Source organism: Ceratocystis lukuohia (assembly GCF_044167205.1).
Source record: "Ceratocystis lukuohia strain C4212 chromosome Unknown Supercontig7_pilon, whole genome shotgun sequence".
In the NCBI taxonomy this organism is placed as follows: Eukaryota; Fungi; Ascomycota; class Sordariomycetes; order Microascales; family Ceratocystidaceae; genus Ceratocystis; species Ceratocystis lukuohia.
Genome location: NW_027263526.1, coordinates 570,537 through 589,126, shown reverse-complemented (window position 1 = coordinate 589,126; position 18,590 = coordinate 570,537). Strand labels below are relative to the sequence as shown.

Here is an 18,590-nt window from a genome sequence, read left to right as displayed (position 1 = left end):
GAGCAACAGCCCTGTTATGTTCGGGGTTGAGTGGCTGGCCGTCCGGTGCCAAAGGACCTAGGGAGAGCTCGCAACTGCTATTTATTGTATAAGCGGGTTTCTATGCAAAGGAGGTACCAGAATGGGAGGGCAAGCACGAAAGGGGGGAACGTGATTGGGTACAACCGGGATTTATTAGAGGATGCGGCTGTTGTATCACCACAGGAAGGAAGGGGAAAGAAGAAAAGGATCAAGGAGACAGAAGACAGAAGACAAGACGTTTGTTGAGTAAAGAAAAGGGAAGATGAAGAAGGAAGAGAAGAAGGAAAGTGAAGGGGAAAGATGGAAGAGAAACAAGAGGCAAGAAAAAGGCGCAATCAAGATGAGAAAGAAGAGAAAAAGGCAATAAGGCTGGATCTACAAAACAGGCAGGAGCGAAGGGGCTGTCAAACAGAGCTAACTTCAAGATTAGGCAGTTTCCTGTTTTTAGTCGAAAGTCATCATCCCATTATCACCAACGCCGATAAACACCCGATACAAAGACAGAACCACAGAGACAAGACAAGGCCACCAGGATAGGCAAGCAAAACTCGAGTCGAGCCTCGAGCTTCCCAGTCAGCTGGCTGGGGCTAATGGGCTCGACTGCGCCTTTACGCGGACCAGCTAGCCAAGCTTAGAAATACAAGAGCACTAGGCACTAGGCACTAGGATGAAGCTAGTCAAAGTATAAAAGCCCCCGCCCCCCAGCTATTAACTAAATATGACCAAGTACTACTAATAGAGTAAGCAGTAACAGTAGCAGTAGCGCCTCTTTCCCCGCAGAAAGAGCTTTCCCCTCTCCTAAAAGAATAAAGAATGCTTTTTTCTCAGCTCCGGATGACCCCTTTCTTAGAGACGGAGGGCGAAAGGAAAAGTGGGTCGTCGGATGCTTCCGGCTTAGCTGTGCGCCGGAGGTGGAGAGGCTACAGTTAGTGCGACAAGAGGTGGAAGTACCGTCTTCTAAAAAGCCGCAGTTGCACTTCTTGGAAGTCGCTGCCAGTGCTGTCCTAAAAAAACTAGAGAAAGGGAGAAATGGAGCACCCCCGGATCAGTGTACACTAATCCTAGCGGGCAGCAAAGGCAAGAATCTGGCATCGTCCGATCTGGTCTAGACCAATGAAGGGCTGCCGACTAGACCACGAGCCTGGGAATGCAAGAGCAGAGCCTCCCTCCCTTGTTTGTTTGTTTGACGGGACGGGGGTTGCACATGTCTATGGCCTTGGCTGTCGCTGTCACTGTCGTTGTCTGCAACCATGCTAAAGCGCAGCTTATGCGTAAAGTCGCCGCCACAAAAGAGGGTGAAAAGCCTTAGATGGATGCATAAGAGCGATAATAAAAATAAGAACAACTAACACCAATGCTGCGTCTGCGTCTGCGTCTGCGTCTCTTCTTAGGGCCCGCAAGGATTAGGCCAAAAAGACGGTTAAGGAGTCTAAGGGATCCTGCCGCTTTGGTTGAAAGGAAGGCACGTGATATAATGGCATATTAGGGTTAAGAGTGTCGCACAGGTGCACAGATACTTGAGAATGCAGTTGCTTCCCAGCCAGCATCAGCTGTCATCCCCCCAAAAGTACTGGGTTCCCCTTCCGTCATAGCTTTGACCTGGCCAATCAGAGCAGGCCTCGGACTCTTTTAGCGCTGGGCCGTCGTGCAGAGTGGGTCTGGGATAGCCAATGGGCCGGGGGAGGGGAGGTATGGCCAATCAACATACGAGATGAGCCGACGGGTTTTGCAAGGTTGGAGCTTTGGAGGGGCAGAGCAAATTTAATGCTGGTTCTTTCGCCCTGTTGGACTGGGGATGGTAGGCTTATCATGTGTATGTTGGTCGACTTGTTGGCTGGTCTTCTGGCTGCTGCTTTTCTGCCAGGCCTGGGCCTGGGCCTGGGGCTGGACTTGGAGGGGAACGGCTCGCAACAGTCCGTCGGCATATTGGGGGAGAAGGCCTATTGTGTGTCCTATATGCTGTAGAAAAGCCGGCTGGGCCCCCGTTTCTGGCTTTGAGAGCAGTTGCTTGCTTGCTTCTCTTTTTTCTTCTCTTCTTTTTTTCTTTTTTTCTCTTTCCGTGCTTATTCCTATTTATTATTTACGTCTTTTAATAGTCTTGGTGTTTCGGTGCCTCTGCTTTGCATCAAGTCCCGCTCGACTTGTCGAATTTGCTTCTTTCCCGTCTCCCTTTGCCATGCCCTACAAGCTTTTACATCGCCCATGGAGGGCCCGCAGCCCCATCTACTATCTAATGCTCGCCGAACTGGCTGGCCTAGTGCCGATTCTCATTATCTTCGGCTTATCACAGCCCAACTGGTACCGCACTCAGTTCTGGCGTATTGGCTTCGAGAATGGCTGGAACTCAAACCCAAATATGGTGCTGTATGCATATGCAAACTACGAGTCACCGCCGAGTATTCCGTTCGTGTGGTCGCAGACGTGAGTTATCCCCGTTCTTGCCTTGAGGCCTTGGTCGCTTGCTGGACTGTGCTGCTCTCTACATACTAACACATGCCGTCGGCGGCCCCTTTCTGCAGCCTCACTAACTTCAACGTCGCCATCTCACTCATCACGCTATTTTTCTTGCTTAGCAAGCTCATTGCCTTTATCATGCACGTGTGGTACCCGTTAATCGCGTTACTCATCAACATCGCCATGGCTGTGCTGTACACTGTCAGTACCTATGGCCAAATTGGACCCGACCATGCCGATGATCGTTATCGCGCCAACGTCGTTTGGTACATTGCGAAGCCATGCAGTGCTGTATCTGACTATGGCGGCAACGTTGTACACAAGTGCAAGATGGCTAAGGCTGGGCTAGCCGTGACTGTATATATGCTGTAAGTGTGTGTGTGCGTGAGCGGAGTGAGAGTGGAGTAGCAAAAGAAGCACGCAAGAAAGAGCGATACACATCTTTTACTAACCACTCTACCCGATAGTTTCCTTTACCTATGCAACGTCGGCCTAGCAGCCTGGTCGATGAAGCCAACCGAGACCGACCGTGTTGCCTGGGACTCGGATACCGAAGCCGACGGCCTCGAAAAGGCCACATCAAACAATAGCTGGCAGATGAAGACGATGCAGCATCAACTGAGAAAGGAACCAACAGGAGCGGAAGTGCCGTTTACACCGAGAACACAGGCATTCAATTCTCTTGGGGGAGGAGCTGTGGGACAGCAGCCAACAGTGCCAGCAGCATATTACTAAAGGCGTTGGCCGGTTCTTTGCTCCTTTTTCTTTGTTTCTTTTCTTGCTTGTACTATTTAAATTAGCCGGTGTCCTTTTCTCTGTGTTTATTTGTACTATCTATGTATGACTTTTTATTATTAAAAATTTGAACCGATTCTTGCTTCCCTCTAACTTGCTCACGTGTCTTAGTATGGATGACCTTCCTGTCCTCTAGTCTGAGTTGGGGTCATCTAGCCCGATAAGGAAGGCCTTTCAATAGCTACCCTTTAAATAAAGCTACCCCAAATTGCTCTTCGTCTTCCCTATCTACACGCAACCACACACGTACATACAGTCAGAGAGATAACCCATGAAAAATGCTTGCCCTGCTACAACCGACGGCCCCTATCGCATCGCGCTGCATTTCTTTGGTCTTTCAGCCTTCTCTTCGCCGCTGGGCGTCAGACCTGGTGCCAAGGGTATGTATTTTCAGTCGGGAACTCAATACTGCAACCATAAGCCCAGCTGACGCTAACACCGCCTATCTAGCTGCGCGATCCATCGCTGCTAAAGACAAACGTGTGCTATGTCAATGGCCAGTGGATTCCTGCTGGTTCTGGAAACACCGTTGACGTATCAGGCAAGCAAAAAGTTTCCATGTCTCTCCTTTATTTCTTCTCCCATCTAACCAGTGCCTATGCAGACCCTGCCACCGGAAAGCTCATTGGATCAAGCCCCGACTTTGCAGCTGTTGATACCGAAGCCGCCATTGCCGCTGCTAGTCATGCTCTAGCTGAGTTCCGCTACGAGACCGGCCGATCCCGGGCTAAGATGCTCCGTCAGTGGCACGGACTTATAGTGAAAAACGCCCAAGACCTTGCAACCCTGATTACTTGGGAAAACGGAAAGCCGGTAGCTGATGCTAAGGGCGAGGTGGCTTATGCCGCTAGCTTCTTGGAATGGTTTGCTGAAGAGGCACCACGTTTGTACGGGCAAACCATCCCGTCGTCAGTGGCTGGTAATAGGGTAATGACATTGAAGGAGCCTGTAGGTGTCTGTGGGCTGATAACCCCGTGAGTGCTGGCTTGTGTGCGTCAACTCTGCCTAGAACTTGGCGCTGACCTTTTCATTGTTTGTTTAGATGGAACTTTCCTGCAGCTATGATTACCCGAAAGGTCGGTCCTGCTCTGGCAGCTGGCTGTACGGTTGTCGTGAAGGTGCCAAGCGAAGCGCCCTATACTGGCCTTGCAATCGCTGAGTTAGGCCACAGGGCAGGCATTCCCAAAGGTGTGATCAACGTCATTACGTCTCATCAGAACACTGCCGAGGTCGGAAAGACTCTTACGACGTCACCTGCTGTTAGAAAAATCTCCTTCACTGGGTCTACAGACGTCGGCAAGACGCTCATGGGGCAAAGCGCTTCAACGTTGAAGAAAATGTCTATGGAACTCGGCGGAAACGCTCCATTCATTGTCTTTGACGATGCTGATCTTGACGCTGCTGTTTCTGGAGCTATCGCCTGTAAATTCCGCTCTTCGGGCCAAACCTGCGTGTGTGCCAACCGCATCTTGGTGCAGGCTAGCATTTATGATGAGTTCAGTGACCGGCTTGTCGCCGCTGTGGCCCGGTTCAAAGTTGGGAACGGCTTCGAGCCAACTACTACACATGGCCCTCTGATCCACGAGCGGGCGGTGCAAAAGGTCGAGGCCCATGTGCAAGATGCCCAGGCTAAGGGCGCACGGCTGCTTTTCGGCGGAAGGCGTCTCCCCTCAACGGGCAGTGCCTTCTTTGAACCTACAGTCCTCGCTGATATGACACCGGACATGGCAATAGCAACAGAGGAGACCTTTGGGCCAGTTGCTGGACTGTTTCCGTTTCAGACAGAGGCCGATGCAGTGAAGTTGGCGAATGCTGTCAATGTAGGCTTAGCGGGATACTTTTTCTCGCGTAATATAGAGAGGATATACCGCATGGTGGAGCATATAGATGTAGGCATGGTCGGAGTCAATACTGGTATTATCTCCGATGCAGCATCGCCGTTCGGGGGAGTCAAAGAATCGGGCTTTGGGAGAGAGGGATCATCTGAGGGTATTTCTGAGTATCAAGTGACAAACACAGTGACATTTGGTAACATAACCAAAACGCTGCAAGAATAGGAGATTAGATCAGGAGGGGCTATTTAAGACGAAACAAACTGGAGAGAGCATAGCTTAGAGAGTGTGGCCTAGAGACTAGTCTGAAGAGCTTAGACTCCCGTTACACAAGTTTACCCTAGTCCGTGCTACAATTTCCGGCCCCACACTAAAACCCAAACCCTCAGCCTCTCATACAAGGCTCCGCTTACGTAACATGCCCCACGAGATTTTCATTGCCTCAAATCCATCTCCATCTTGACGGGCAATCAAGGCCAGCTTCAACGCAAGGCCTCAAAAGACACAGGGAAAAACAAGAGGAATAAAGCCAGCAGCGACGGCATCCTTTCGATCTCGGCCTTCGATCGCCCAATCAACAACCGAAGAATTCCTGCAAGATCAAACCGAAACCCCTCCTCCAGAACGCAGTCCGCCATGTCCCGGAATCTTCTCCGCCCGGCCTACGGCTTGACCCGGGCCGAATTCCACAACCAGCTTTCTGTGCGCTCGCGGGCACTATCCACTACAACCTCTTGCTTGGATGATACCTCCCGGTCTTCACCACCCCACAAGACGTCCTCAACTTCGGCCTCACGTCTGCCGCGCTCGCGGGTAGCGGCCTCGGAAATCAGCTCCATGCTTCGCCATGAGGCCTCGCAGCCACCACCGGGTGCCAACCAGGCTGGTCCCGGTACAGCCGGCAATCCCCGAAGCGGACCACCTCTCGGCACCCGCGTGGTCAACGTCCGCTCACTGCCTCGCGGCCGCGGTGGCCTGCGGTTAGGCGGAGGTGCGCTAGGAACTGTTGTGCGTAATCCCGATGGTACAGTATCGGTTCGTCGCATGGCAAAGCCTACGGCAGGCGGGCGGTCAGATGACCCCCGCCGCCAGCAGAATGGCCGCAACAGTGAGGGCATCTTTCGCTCCCGTGGTGGGGCTCGTACTGGAAGGGGTCGTGGCGGTATGGGCTCAGGCGGTAGGGGAGGAAAGGCCGATGCCGGTGGCCGTGCGGGCCAGCCCGGACAATCGCGTGATAAGCGCCCCGTGAACCAGTACCACGCCATGGCTGAAGATATTGACTGGTACGCCCCGTATACAAAGGAGGAGCTTCAGGTACTTGCCGAGCGCGTGCCAGCCGCACCGACGCGTGTGGCAGAGACGTTTGTTCCGGAACTCGGAATTGACGAACTGCTTGAATATGCCCCAGCTCTAGCAACTGACTCCAATGTGCTCGGAAAGGCAGCTACAGTGCGGCAGACGCTCAAAACCATTGCTGGCGGCCCCGTCGACCCAGGTCACCTTGCCCACCCCAACATGATGGCTGCTAAGTACGACTACCGCGGTGTCATGTACTTTGAGAAGCTGCAGACTAAGGAGTTGCTCGAGCAGCGTGCCAATATCTCTATCAAGATGGGCCCTGACGATAGACTTAAGGACGTACTTGTCCGCCGTACACTCAAGGGCCAGTACGAGCCTATTCCTGCCGTGCCCAAGTCCGATGTGCTCCAGCTCACACGCAACTACCACTTGAAGGCCAACACATACCACAGCACGGCTACCGACAAGTTCCAGGTTAAGCTGGAGGAGATCCTGGCCAAGGCCAAGCCTAAACAGCCCGCTCGCTCTACCTAATTTTGGATATAACGGAACCAGGCTGCAAAAAGAAGGCGGATTACTGTCGGCCGGGATGAGGATAAAGCGAATTATAGTCCTGGGTGTGTGTTGCCCAGGGCGTGTACACTTTTTTCTTCCTTTATTTTTCCTTTTTTCTACTCGCTTTGCTTCTCTCTCTACGCCATGTATAATAGACAACAGTACCTTTACCAACGTTCCGTCCTATATCGTGCATTTTCTGCATTTCAGCACAGTCTACTTGCGCGGATTTTTTTGTATATTAACCCTAATGTAACCCTGGTAATCTGGACCTACTACGATGATGCTTTTCGCTTGATCTCTTTAGCTGCTTGCGCCTCAGCTGTGTCTACGGCTTTGAGATGTTTCTGTGTAGCCTTTAGCAGATCTGCACTAGCCAGTTTGGCCAGATCAGGCAAGATTGTCTTGTCTTTTGTCCAGGCCTGGATGACTTTTTCGCGTTTTGCTCTGATGTTACGCACCTGCTCACGCCAGGCATGGCACAACTCCCCGAGCTTCTTGGTCATTTCGCTAATTGAGACAGCCTCGGTCCTGAGCACAAGCTCTAGCTCGTTGTCGGCGTCCGGCTGGGGCTGCTGGTTAAAGTCGGGCGACGCCTGGATGGCGCTCATCAGCGGCTTGATGTAGCCCTTCTCGAAGGCTAACAGTGAGATAGAGCGTGCCGTGCGTGGCACAACTTGGGCAAGTTCGCGTAATGGATACGTCTTGGTGTCTTTGCCACTGCCTACACGTACGGGAATGGCACCAAGCACGTCGGGGTTGAAGGATCCGCCTGCTTTAAACTGTTGTAGGGCCGAAACATAGTGTGCTTCGGTCCTTGCCCAGCGCGATTCAACGTCAGCCAGATCGCGGGGCTGCTGAGGGTCAGCAGCTGGATGTTCGCTATCATGGCCCTCGGATGCAGAAGGGCCAGACCCAGATGAGCCAGGCACGGAACTGGACTTGGGCGGCTTCTTACCGCCCTTGGCATACTTGTCCTTCTTATACAAAGTTGCAGACCGGCTGAATGCACGCGTCACAGCGACACGTGGGACGCCGCCCGGCATGACATGGGGACTACTAGCATGGAGCGGGGGCATGTTAGCAAGACTGTAATAAAAATATTGGTAGGCAACGGCATAGCGCTAACTTACAGCCGGGGTGCAACCGCAACGGTGCGGCAGATGCGGGGGGCAGCGAGCTTAAACAGACTCATTATTTTCTTAGATTTTAGACAAAACACAGATATTCCCAGTAGCCTTTGTAGTGACCGCCTTTGCTCCTCGTTCACATTTGTTGTCACAGAGTAAGGTTCAAGGGAAGTTTTGGCTTGAGGCCTGAGATGTAAGGATATCAGGATATAAGTGGGGCTGCCTTTATTTGCACTTTGTCTCCACTTCGTCCTACACGGACGAGAATTATGTATGTACTTGGTACTCATGTTTGCATAAGACGGTGCTGAAATCTAACAATATAGACTTCAGCAAATCAATGTCAAGTAACGCAAAAATAATCTGGCGTTTCTCATCGTCACGAGAGGGGTTAGGTGTAGAAGAAGGATCTGAATGGTATTTAGACTTGAGTAGCTCAGTACATAGTAGAGTCGCTGATTGTTATTTTACGTCTACTAGAGTCACTAGGACCAAACAACCTGGTTTAAATTTGAAAATTGAAAAGAAGTGGTTTATATCCTGGGAAAAAAATGAACTTGAGGTTATTCAATGTACAAGAGAACTGCTTAGATCAAACGACGCCGGATCAGCTGACGCTCTGCAAGGCCGATCACAGACTTTGGACGAGAGAAGCGCATATGCTTCCAAGCCTGAACTTGAATATATTTAAAGTTTACCGGAATCACACAGATCGAACGACACGTTTCTAAGCTTCTTACTCGCCTTCATCCTGTAGTCGACGAAGAAGAAAAGGAAAAAAAAAGACTTTCCCCGCTTTCTACATGAGTATATAATGCCCGGTAACGGTCGATTTCCCAAGATCCGCTTAAGTTCTTCGGTCGTGTGGCCCAGTGGTTAAGGCATGTGCTTTACACGCACAGGATCGCAGGTTCGATCCCTGCCACGATCAAGAGAAAGCATTTCTTGTTAGGATCGCTTCTTTTTTTTTATCCCGTCAAGACTTGCTATTGTTGTTCTATTACTCAACGTCTACGACGGAGGTCACCCGACAGGTACGTCCTCGGCGCCGTCGTATTACCGGGAAAAACCAACTCTCCCTCTTACAACCCTCGGGGGGGTACCTTTGAGGTCTGGCGCCTCCCCTTCTTCCGGGCTGCTAGAGGACGACGCCTATGACACTGATAAGCGTCTTTCATTCTTTTCTTTTTCTTTGACTCTGTCATGGATTCAGACAATGAGCTGTGGAGCCTTGAGGCCGCTCTTGCCCAACTTTGAGGAACAATCTCGTCGTCGACTCGCCCCCTTTTTCACGACAACTTTCGCGATCGCCAACTCCTCATCGCCACAACACCACTCCAACTCAAGGAGTTCACCTTCACGCTCAGGACTGAGTATTTGAGAGTTCACACAGTCCACACCTTTTTCTTATGTTTTGTTTTTTCTCGCGCTCCTCTGTCCTCGGACAGACTGGTGACTGTGGCAGGTCACTAGAAAGGGGGCTGCCTTAGGTCACATCCACACCGCATGAGGCAGCGGCCACTAGGGCGGTGGAAGGATAGACCATGAGCCCTCGGATGCTCACACAGTATGGTTGACTTTCTCGTCGCTTGACGGGATGCCCAGACTGCACTGGAATCTGTTGTCTTGTCTCCATGATCTTCATGGCTTCAGGACACATAGCAGATTTTTCAGAGGATCGAATGGTTGTGGGGAAGTTGGGAGTCGTTTCCACTTCTGGGTTTAGGGTTTGTCTGGGGTTTTTGTCGGTGGGGAAAGGGGGATGTGAAAAATGGGAAAACCGAAGGTGTTGCAGCAGCCACGCATGGAAGGACAAAACCACTGTACTCCGCCGGGGCCTACCCCCCGTGCCGACAGCCGGGGCCTTTTAGACTAGTTTTTACACGGGGCCTCCACCAACCAAAAATATCAGGTAACCAATCCTAGATCCCGACAGGTACGCCCTCGGGCCGCGCTATACAGAGACCCTCCTGGCTATATTGCTGGACCCTAAAAAGTCATAGGAGAAGGTTGAAGTCTATGCGTTCCTGTCACTGCGGACCGCCCGGGAGGTGCTCCCGGCCGGAAGGCCGTCGTATTACGGTGAAATAACTGTAGGTAGACGTTAAATAGAACATACATACATACATACATACCGGGAAAAACTGGTAGGTAGACGTTAAATAGAACAAACAAACAAACAAAGTACATACATACATACAGGTACGTCCTCGGGCCGCGCTAGACAGAGACCCTCCTGGCTATATTGCCGGACCCTAAAACGTCATAGGAGATGGTTGAAGTCTATGCGCTCCTGTCACTGCTGACCGCCCGGGAGGTGCTCCCGTCCGGAATATGCCGTCGTATTGCTGCGAAATAACAGTAGGTAGACGTTAAATAGTACAAACAAACAAACAAACTACGAACGGTCAAGACTTGCTATAGTCTGCAGCAGCATACTATCTCACTAAACTCTCATCCTGCTTCACTTCCTTCATTTTTTGTACCATCCACACTTTCTTGTACATCTCTACTTACTCCCCTTCATCCCCCACCGTCCATACCTCCATTCCCACACCTGCAACCACAAATCCTCTCCCTTCATCTACCTCTTCAACGCACCCTGCGTCGGCCACGCCACTATACGCATTCTGCAGCATCTCTACACTAATATCCCCGCTTTGCACGCCACGCACGCGCCAGAGCTTGACACGCTGGTCGTTGCTGGCTGACACAAAAGAGCACGTATCGTCAGTCGGCCTTGCACCCCGGCTGCCGATAGCTAGGCCATTGATGGCTGCCGCATGAGCCTTGCGGATGGCGAATTTACCCGTGACCTTGTACGCGGCCGAAGGCGCAGGCGCAGTAGAACTACCGAGAGTCGAAGAAACGTACCGCACGATTCCGATGGCGTTGTCGTCGCCGCCGGTGACAACAAGGTACCCATGGGCTCCGTCAGGTGTCTCAAAGTAATTTATGTCAAACGCTTTGGGGCTGTTTTGGTGTGTTGTTGTAGCCAGCGTCAGCTCGTACTTTTCAACGCCGCTTGAAACATCACTGTCACTGCGACGTGAAACTTCCCACAGTGCTAGATGGCCATCTGTTGAGGCCGTTAAGACGGGTGGCAGCACATCATCACCCACTCCCGCTCCTGACTTTTCTAGCTCGCGGATCTGCAGTAAACAAGCCCCGGTAAAGTTACCAGATGCCAGGAGCCGGAAGCCGCTGCTAGGCGAGTATGCATACGTCTTGAGCTCCGAGTTTGAGAACGCCATGTGAATGCGAAACTCGGGGTTATCCACGTCAGCCATGGAGATCACGCGCACATCAATGTCTGTGATGCGCAGATCACCGTCACGCGACTTGTCCGGCAGCTGGCCCTGAAACATTGCTGCAAGCCCGGCAATCTTGGCGTCTAGCTTGCGGATGCGCCAGACAAAAAATTCTTCGTTGCCCGAGCTGCTGAAAAGCCACTCGTTCGCTACCCATCTCAGGCTCTGCAGGCCCGAGACATGCGTGCTCAGTTGCGCCACACAGCTCATACTTCCACGGCCTACGGTCTTGTCACCAATGTACTCCCAGATACGGATTGTTGTGTCCTCGGAGCCCGAGGCAAGATAGCGACCACACGGGGCCACCGTACGGATTTCGCGGCCGTGAACTCCCTTTTTCAAGGACCGGAAAGCCGGCTTGAGCTGCGAGTGCACATACACCTTTGAAGCCTTTGTGAAGGCTACCCTAAGTCGGTTTGGGTCGGCCGAGGCTGTGTGGGCAAACACGCGGTGGGCACCCCCGCACTCAACCGATGCGATTTGCTCGCGCTTCGATTCGTTCCACACAACCAGCCTGGTGCTCCGGAAGCCACAGATGATCAAGTCCAATGACTCACTAGAGAACCAGGCCGTTTCAACGACAGGCCCAAATGGCAGGGAAACCTCGTGAAACAAACTAGCCATGCCTGTAACGGCTGAAATCTGGTAGATCCGGTATTTTCCGTCTCTGCCGGTTGTGAGGAAGCACGGGGACTCCGCTGCTTCATGGCCAGGAAGCGCTGCGATACACGTCACCGCATCAAATGCCCGGGGTGGAATCTCGGACACAAGCTTGTACTGGTTATTGTTGTTGGTGGTGGTACACAAGACTGATAGAAAGCCGGATCGCGAGCCTACAACCAGGAAGTCGCCGACAAAGGCAGCAGCCGTGACAATGAAGCGTTCGTCGACACCCTCAAGGATAAGCTCAGACGCAATAGAGCCAGCATCAACATCAATGGTGAGGATTTTGGTCTCGGGGCTGTTGAAGACAGTCACAAGCACCTGGATGGCAGAGTTTCTAGCGCCAGTGTTGAGAGAAATTAACTGCATGATTTTGCCAGATAGTGTAGCCAGCTTTTGCAGTCCTTTCCCCAGAGAGTAGACATAAATATGACCCCTACTAGTACCTAACACGGCATGACCAGTCCCAGGGCTCGTCATGGTAGTGCAAGAGCGGAGGTTGTCACTCGTGTCCTGATCAGTTGCTACGTCCACCCAGACGGCCGCAGTATCAAACTCGCCCTGGCTGAATGTGCCGGTTTTGAGCTTCCCAGATTTGGTAGTGGCAACAAGACAGTCATCAGTGACGAATGTGTACTGACGGAGGCCGTCAGAGTCCTTGCTGCCGCTGTTAGGCGAGGCATCTTGCAGGACCATGACGTCCATGTGGTTGCCGCTGCAGTCAGATTCACGGGAGTTGCCCTGTTCTATAATAGAAATCTTCCCATCGGCGCCTCCAGTGGCAATCTGGGGAAGAGGACTGTCACCAAGCAGGGCAGCGGACCACAGGTGCTTTCCGTCATGGTTTGCATAGCTAGCAATGTGTTTCAAAGTGGAAGGAGGCTTGGACGCGGAAGTCTCGTTTAAAAGAGAAGCCCAGGTGGACTCGAAGTGCCATAGCTGCACGGTTGTGTCCTCGCCAAAGGAGTAAACGGGAAGTACAAACTTGTCTGCGGAAGAGACGAGCGGAGTCGAAGGGAACTTGACGTGCCAGATTCGCGACAGGTGGCCCATTGCCATGGCCAACGGAGACTCGCCCTCTTTGGCAAGTGCGCCAGGAGAATCGCCAAAACCGGTTTCGCGGGGCTGGTGCAAGGCGGATATTGTGCTGCTAGAGGAAAGAGGCTCAGCAGCAGATGCTATGGAGGTTCTAGCTTGTGAAGACGCCCTCTCTGAGATATCCCAGACTCGAATGGTTCGGTCATCGCTACAGCTAGCCAATAGTCTTAGTGGCCTCGAGGTTGGATCTGTGCCTGTGAACTCCGAAGAGATTTGGACACCGAATATAGATCCCTCGTGGCCAGTGAAGACGTGGAGCAATTCTGCGGTAGCGGGCTTGGTGGAATGTGCGTCCGCTATGTGGTAGTTCCAAACCAAGATCTCGCCAAAGACGGTACCTGCAGCTACCAAAACCGTTGTTGGGGCGGTCCAGCAGAGATTAGCCGAGTACAGAATTGGCCTGGAGATAGAAAAGATGGATCCCAAGACAATGGAGTGGTTAGCAGCCAGAGTCACCGGCAGGACTTCGTTGTGAGCCAGAACCAGGAGGCCTCGGGAAGGATCAAAGGGCGAGATAAGGCCATCGTAGATCCAGTCAGGGGTTTTTGTCTCTACGAGCAGGCAAGTGTCCAGGAGCATCCGACCGTTTGCAATAGCATCCTCGAGCATCAGGCTTGGGATAAGAGTAACGGACTGACCGCCCCAAATAAGAATAGGCGCCAAAACAGACTCTGGGTTTGCCTCGGAGGTCGTGGCGGTGCCGATGTGGATGCCATGAATTGCCTGGGCATCAAAAACCTTGAGCGCGCAGCACAGCGCAGGCGCTGCATCACGAGGGCGGGATTCATAGACGTTCAAGACGTTGTCCTCGGCGGCAAGCACGTAGAGCCGGCCGTTGTGCTGTGCTGTGTAGAAGGCAAGAGCAGTGACAGGCAGAAGCGCAAGGTGGCGTTGGAAGCGAGGCTGAGAGGCTGAGGCTGTGGCTGAAGACAGCGGGGGCTGTTTAGGAGTGTGAGCGAAGTGCTAATGGCTGCTACCCCTCCATATTATAAAAGTAAAAAAAAAAAGAGATTGATAAGGGCAAAAGAGAAGCATACAAGACGAGAAAGGACGAGAACGTACCGTTTGAGACGCCATGAAGAGTAAAGACGATCAAGTATAAAAAAGAAGCAGTTTTTTTTTATATCGATTTTTTTTCGAATTTTCTTTCTTCCTTGCCCTTAATTTCTTGTGCGCCACTGGTAAACAAAAAAAAAAAAAAAAAAAAAAAGAAGCCTAGAAAAGAAGGAAGGTCTTGATTTTTTTTCTAGGTACGCACAGTGCCGTCAGACAGTGTTTGTAGAAGACTAAATATTTTGCACGTTGTCATACAAGCACTGGCAAGTGGATCCTTTCAGCTTTGTTAACCAACAAATTTCATTTCTATAGACAGAGAAGAAAGTAAAAACCAACAAAACAGAAGAAAAAGAGTGTAAAAAAAAAAAAGACTATAGAAAACGGAATAGTAATAATGAACCCTGAATTACAGCGAGAATGAACAGAAAAGCGACACAGTCTTTCTCAGTTTCTCCTCTTTGCTTCTCTTGTCTCTCTTTCGCTCTTATAAATAAAAATAGAAGCAGGTATTTATTTATAAGAAGGCCCCTCAAATTTCTCTGGACCAATAAGAAAGCAAAGCATAGAAAAATACCCCACAACAACGATAGCAAATAGCGGAACAAGTAGCCAGAAACGGAAAGAGCCCAAGAAACGCCGAGGTTACACAGAAAGCTCGAACGGCAATAAAGAGAAAAGGAAAAAAAAAAATATGAACAAGCGACAAAGGGAAAAGCAAACAGAGGAGATGGAGGATGGCAGCATAGGAGCGTGGCATGGCGGAGGCCAAGGAAGTCATAAGGCTATGTATGAATAGATAATATGCGACTTAGCCGCGGTGCGAGTACGGCTCGTAGCTAGAGTTGGGCTGGGCAGCTCCCGAGCCCATGGCACCCTGGTTGTGGTCAATGGGCTGGTACTGGGTAGAGCCAGCGACAGGCCCGCCAGCGCCGTTGATCAGCTTCTCGCCATCAACCGAAGCGCGGGTGCCACCGTTGGCAGCAGGAGCACGCATGAACCAGACAGCACAGGCACCCGCAGCGAAAAAGACACCGAACCAGGCCATACCAAGGAAGTTGACGTTCATCTTGGCCTTGAGACCGTAGTCCTTGGCAGCGTCCTTGAAGCCGCCGACAACAACACCGCTAACAATGCTTGCCAGCAGGGCAGAAGCAGTGGCACCCATGACAATGCTCATGGAGGCCATGAGCCAGATCTTGCGCGACAGGGGGCGGACGAAGCTGACAAACAGGCCCAGGCCAAGACCAACGATCATGTGGATGAAGGCAGAGACAAAAGCGGCCTGGCAGTACATGCTGAACTTGCTGAACAGCTTGAGGGCATCCTTGAGGTCCTTGGGCAGCTCAGCGACGCCGTTGGTGCTGGAAGCAAGCTCGTCGAATCTAGTCATGTTGATGGCGTCCTTGGCCCAGTCAAACTTGGCGCTGGAGCAGTCGCGAGTGCCGTTGGCAGAGACGGCGCAGTAGCCCCAGAGGCCGACCTCGTACTTGTTGGCAAGACCCAGGTCGCTGGCGGTGATGTTGTTGTCGTCGCCAAAGACGGCAGAGACAATCTCGGAGGCGGTGGTGGAGCCGGAGGCGTAGGCTTCCTCGACCGAGGCGATAATAGGGGCAACATCACGCTTGGTGAAGAGGTCGGACAGCTCGGTGTTGGAGATGGTCAGGTCGGACAGGTTGACCTCGAACATCTGCATCTTCTTGACAACACCGCTCAGCATGGCGATGAGGAAGAGCATGATGGCGTGGGCCAGCAGCCAGTAGGGCAGGATTCTGTGGACGACGGGGGGGATGTTGAGCTTCATGGTGGAGGGGTGTAGAAGAGAGTAGAGACAAGTAAGTAGAGGGAGATGGAGACGGAGGTAGGACAAGACTGTTCAGAGGGGTCAGTCAGGCGTTAGTTATGAAGAAAAGAAGAAAGAAAAGACGAAGAATATAAAGAAGATGAAGGAAAAAGAAAAGGAAAAAAAGATGCTTTGTTGGTTTTTGATGAAATGTTGATGGTGATGAAGAGCTTGTGTGTAATTCCTCTCCTCCAGACCCGGGCTGTCGGCCGGTTATAAACAACAACGACTCCAGGCATCCAAAATAGCAAGAGAAAGAAAGACGACAGCGAGACGAGAGGAAAGAGAAAAGAAGGCACAAAAAAAAGAAAAAAGCAACGAGACGATAAAATGGAGGTAAAATGGAGGGGGGGAGGGGAGGCAGATCCGATGAGGAAGAACAGAGACCGCGTTAGAGAATAGCATAGCATCTTTTCAACTAGGGTGTTAGCCAGCTGGGCAGTAGGTCTGGCTGGCTGCTTTCATGCGGGGTTTGGCCTATAACTCTAGCTGCGCACCAGATGGTGTACAACACGGCCACCTCTTGTCTCTTCTCTCTAGTCCCTAGTTCGTCCGTGTCGTCTCCTCCGACCCCCCCCCCTTGTATGGTTCCTGTTCCTGCCCTTAGGTCTTGACAAAAGCCGAGAGAGAAGGGCCAAGCCAGGCATGCAGTAGCAGTTTGGTTGGGTTAAAGTTGGTAGTGTTTTGGCGGATGTTTTGGCCAGGGGACTTTATTGTGGAATTAACTAACATTTTACAGCGTATTTCCGTGTGTTTTTATGGTGTATTTTGGTGATTTTTTAGCGTATTTTTCTGTGAATATTCTGGAACTTTGCGTTTATTAATTCCTTTTTTTTTTATTATCTGTGTAAGTGAGTCTTCTGTAGCCACTAGTTGGCGAGCAGACGTAGTCCCCCAAGTCCCCCAAGACCGGCTGGTATCAACGTCCTATTGCTTGTAACAAGAGGGAAAAGAACCAAGTGAAGGCTCTCCTGCGGCAGGCAAGTCAGGCTTTGTTTTTCTCCCTCTCTATTCATGCGCATCAAGGCCGGGAAAAGAAAACGAAGGGAATAAAGAAATGTTTCTTGTCTTCGGTTTTCCTCGCAGGCAGCAGAATAAAAATGTAAGAAAAAAAACAAAAAAGAACATATAAAATTGCAGCATGGCCTAACTCCGTGTCTTAACTGCGAGCGGCAAATTCACTATAAGCCAGAGGGTCTTACCGCAGGGGGGCTCTTTAGGGGCTAACAGCCCTTTAGAAGCGTTCAGGCCCCTTTAGCTGGACGGCTAGCAAACACCTCCAGCAGTAAGCAGAGCTCTTTTACAGCGGATCTTACAGCGCGCACAGCCCTATAAGTTTCAGTTGGCTAGGTGGTGGCACTCGACGACAACAAAGTGCCCACTAACACCGATCCCGCGGCCGTCTGTTTGTTAACCCTGTAGCACAACGCTTCTCTAGTCTTGGCCTGGGTCTCCCTTCCCGCCGCTATACTGGTGCTGGCCACCTGTGTCTGTCTACGCTGTTTCTGCATCCGTCTGCGCAGCCCGTGTCTCGATCCGTGCTTCTGTCCCTCCTAGTCGTCCCCCCGTGTCCTCCCCTTCCCCCGCCCCCAGTGATGCCGTCAGAGAGCCAAGGCTGTGCTTTCTCTTGTCCTCTGTATCTCACGAACTACTAGAAGCTCTGCCCATCCGGCGCAGTGCCATCCCCGGCTCATAGCACTCGCCAAAGGATCACCGCCAGCCAAGCCACTCAAACTGGGCCTAACTCTATCTCCCGGCCTATCTCCTCGGCGAGCCTCCCCCATATCAATATCTGATATTGTGTTCTGTCTGGCGGACTAGCTAGTTGCATGCAACATTAGCAGCACCCGCCGATTCCAATGCCAGCACTAACGCCAGCCAGCCTTTTTTTCTCGTCCGTCTAGCTTTGCGTGTGTGTGCCCATGTGTATCTGTCTCTAGCCTGTCTCCATCCCATTGCATCCCATTGCATCCCATTGCATCCCATTGCATCACCCGTCACGTCACTCGACCTGTTCTTTTCTTGATTCTTTTGCTTCTGCCTGGCCGGCAAGCTGCCCTTTATCCCCACGTCCATGCCCGTCTAGGTCCCACCCATCCAACCCCATCCAACGCATGCAGTCTCACACGAACTCAGAACGAGAACGAGATGCACCGCACCATGGCACACAAGCAAAACACAGGGCCGGAAAGCTTGGGCGGCCGTCGATCTCTCAGTCTGCTGGACCTGTGCTTCTTTGCATCTTCTAGTCACGTAGACAGCCCCTTTGTCTTTCTCACTTTGTCTTTCTCACGTTCTCTCTCTCTCTCTCTCTCTCTATGCGTCTCCTCATCTCCTCGCTGGCCTGCCTTATAGCCGAGAGCATCAATCACGCCAGCAGCACGCACACACACCCCCCCCCCCCCCCCGATTCCCAATTTTGACCTGCAGCATGCCACTTGATTCTTAAACATTAGTTTGGGCCTTTCTTGGCTGGAAATGAGGCAGTGGGTAAAGATAGAATAAATAAGATAAAGCCAGTCTTAACGCCTACGCT

The 18,590-nt window shown here is 51.7% G+C and overlaps 5 protein-coding genes across 5 annotated transcripts; 2 read left to right on the top strand and 3 right to left on the bottom strand.

Annotated features, from left to right (window-relative positions):
- Positions 1–2,197: 2,197 nt before the first annotated feature.
- HOO65_070103 (Succinate-semialdehyde dehydrogenase NADP+ GabD) lies at positions 2,198–3,210 on the top strand (the record flags this gene model as incomplete). The annotated part of the gene is made up of 3 exons (XM_071005114.1): positions 2,198–2,442; positions 2,595–2,843; positions 2,943–3,210. The coding sequence occupies 3 exons, from the start codon at positions 2,198–2,200 to the stop codon at positions 3,208–3,210; spliced, it is 762 nt and encodes a 253-aa protein (XP_070856821.1).
- A 338-nt stretch (positions 3,211–3,548) lies between these two features.
- HOO65_070102 (Glutarate-semialdehyde dehydrogenase DavD) lies at positions 3,549–6,935 on the top strand (the record flags this gene model as incomplete). The annotated part of the gene is made up of 4 exons (XM_071004851.1): positions 3,549–3,650; positions 3,721–4,153; positions 4,330–5,298; positions 5,578–6,935. The coding sequence occupies 4 exons, from the start codon at positions 3,549–3,551 to the stop codon at positions 6,933–6,935; spliced, it is 2,862 nt and encodes a 953-aa protein (XP_070856820.1).
- Positions 6,936–7,231: 296 nt separating this feature from the next.
- Positions 7,232–8,035, bottom strand: HOO65_070101 (ribosome recycling factor; the record flags this gene model as incomplete). The annotated part of the gene is made up of 1 exon (XM_071001248.1): positions 7,232–8,035. One exon carries the CDS (start codon positions 8,033–8,035, stop codon positions 7,232–7,234), a length of 804 nt encoding a protein of 267 aa, XP_070856819.1.
- Positions 8,036–10,382: 2,347 nt separating this feature from the next.
- Positions 10,383–14,235, bottom strand: HOO65_070100 (Regulator of Ty1 transposition protein 10; the record flags this gene model as incomplete). Its single annotated transcript, XM_071004818.1, has 3 exons — positions 10,383–10,434; positions 10,604–14,097; positions 14,221–14,235. 3 exons carry the CDS (start codon positions 14,233–14,235, stop codon positions 10,383–10,385), a joined length of 3,561 nt encoding a protein of 1,186 aa, XP_070856818.1.
- Positions 14,236–15,022: 787 nt separating this feature from the next.
- Positions 15,023–16,015, bottom strand: HOO65_070099 (SUR7/PalI family protein; the record flags this gene model as incomplete). Its single annotated transcript, XM_071001247.1, has 1 exon — positions 15,023–16,015. The coding sequence occupies one exon, from the start codon at positions 16,013–16,015 to the stop codon at positions 15,023–15,025; it is 993 nt and encodes a 330-aa protein (XP_070856817.1).
- Positions 16,016–18,590: the final 2,575 nt, after the last annotated feature.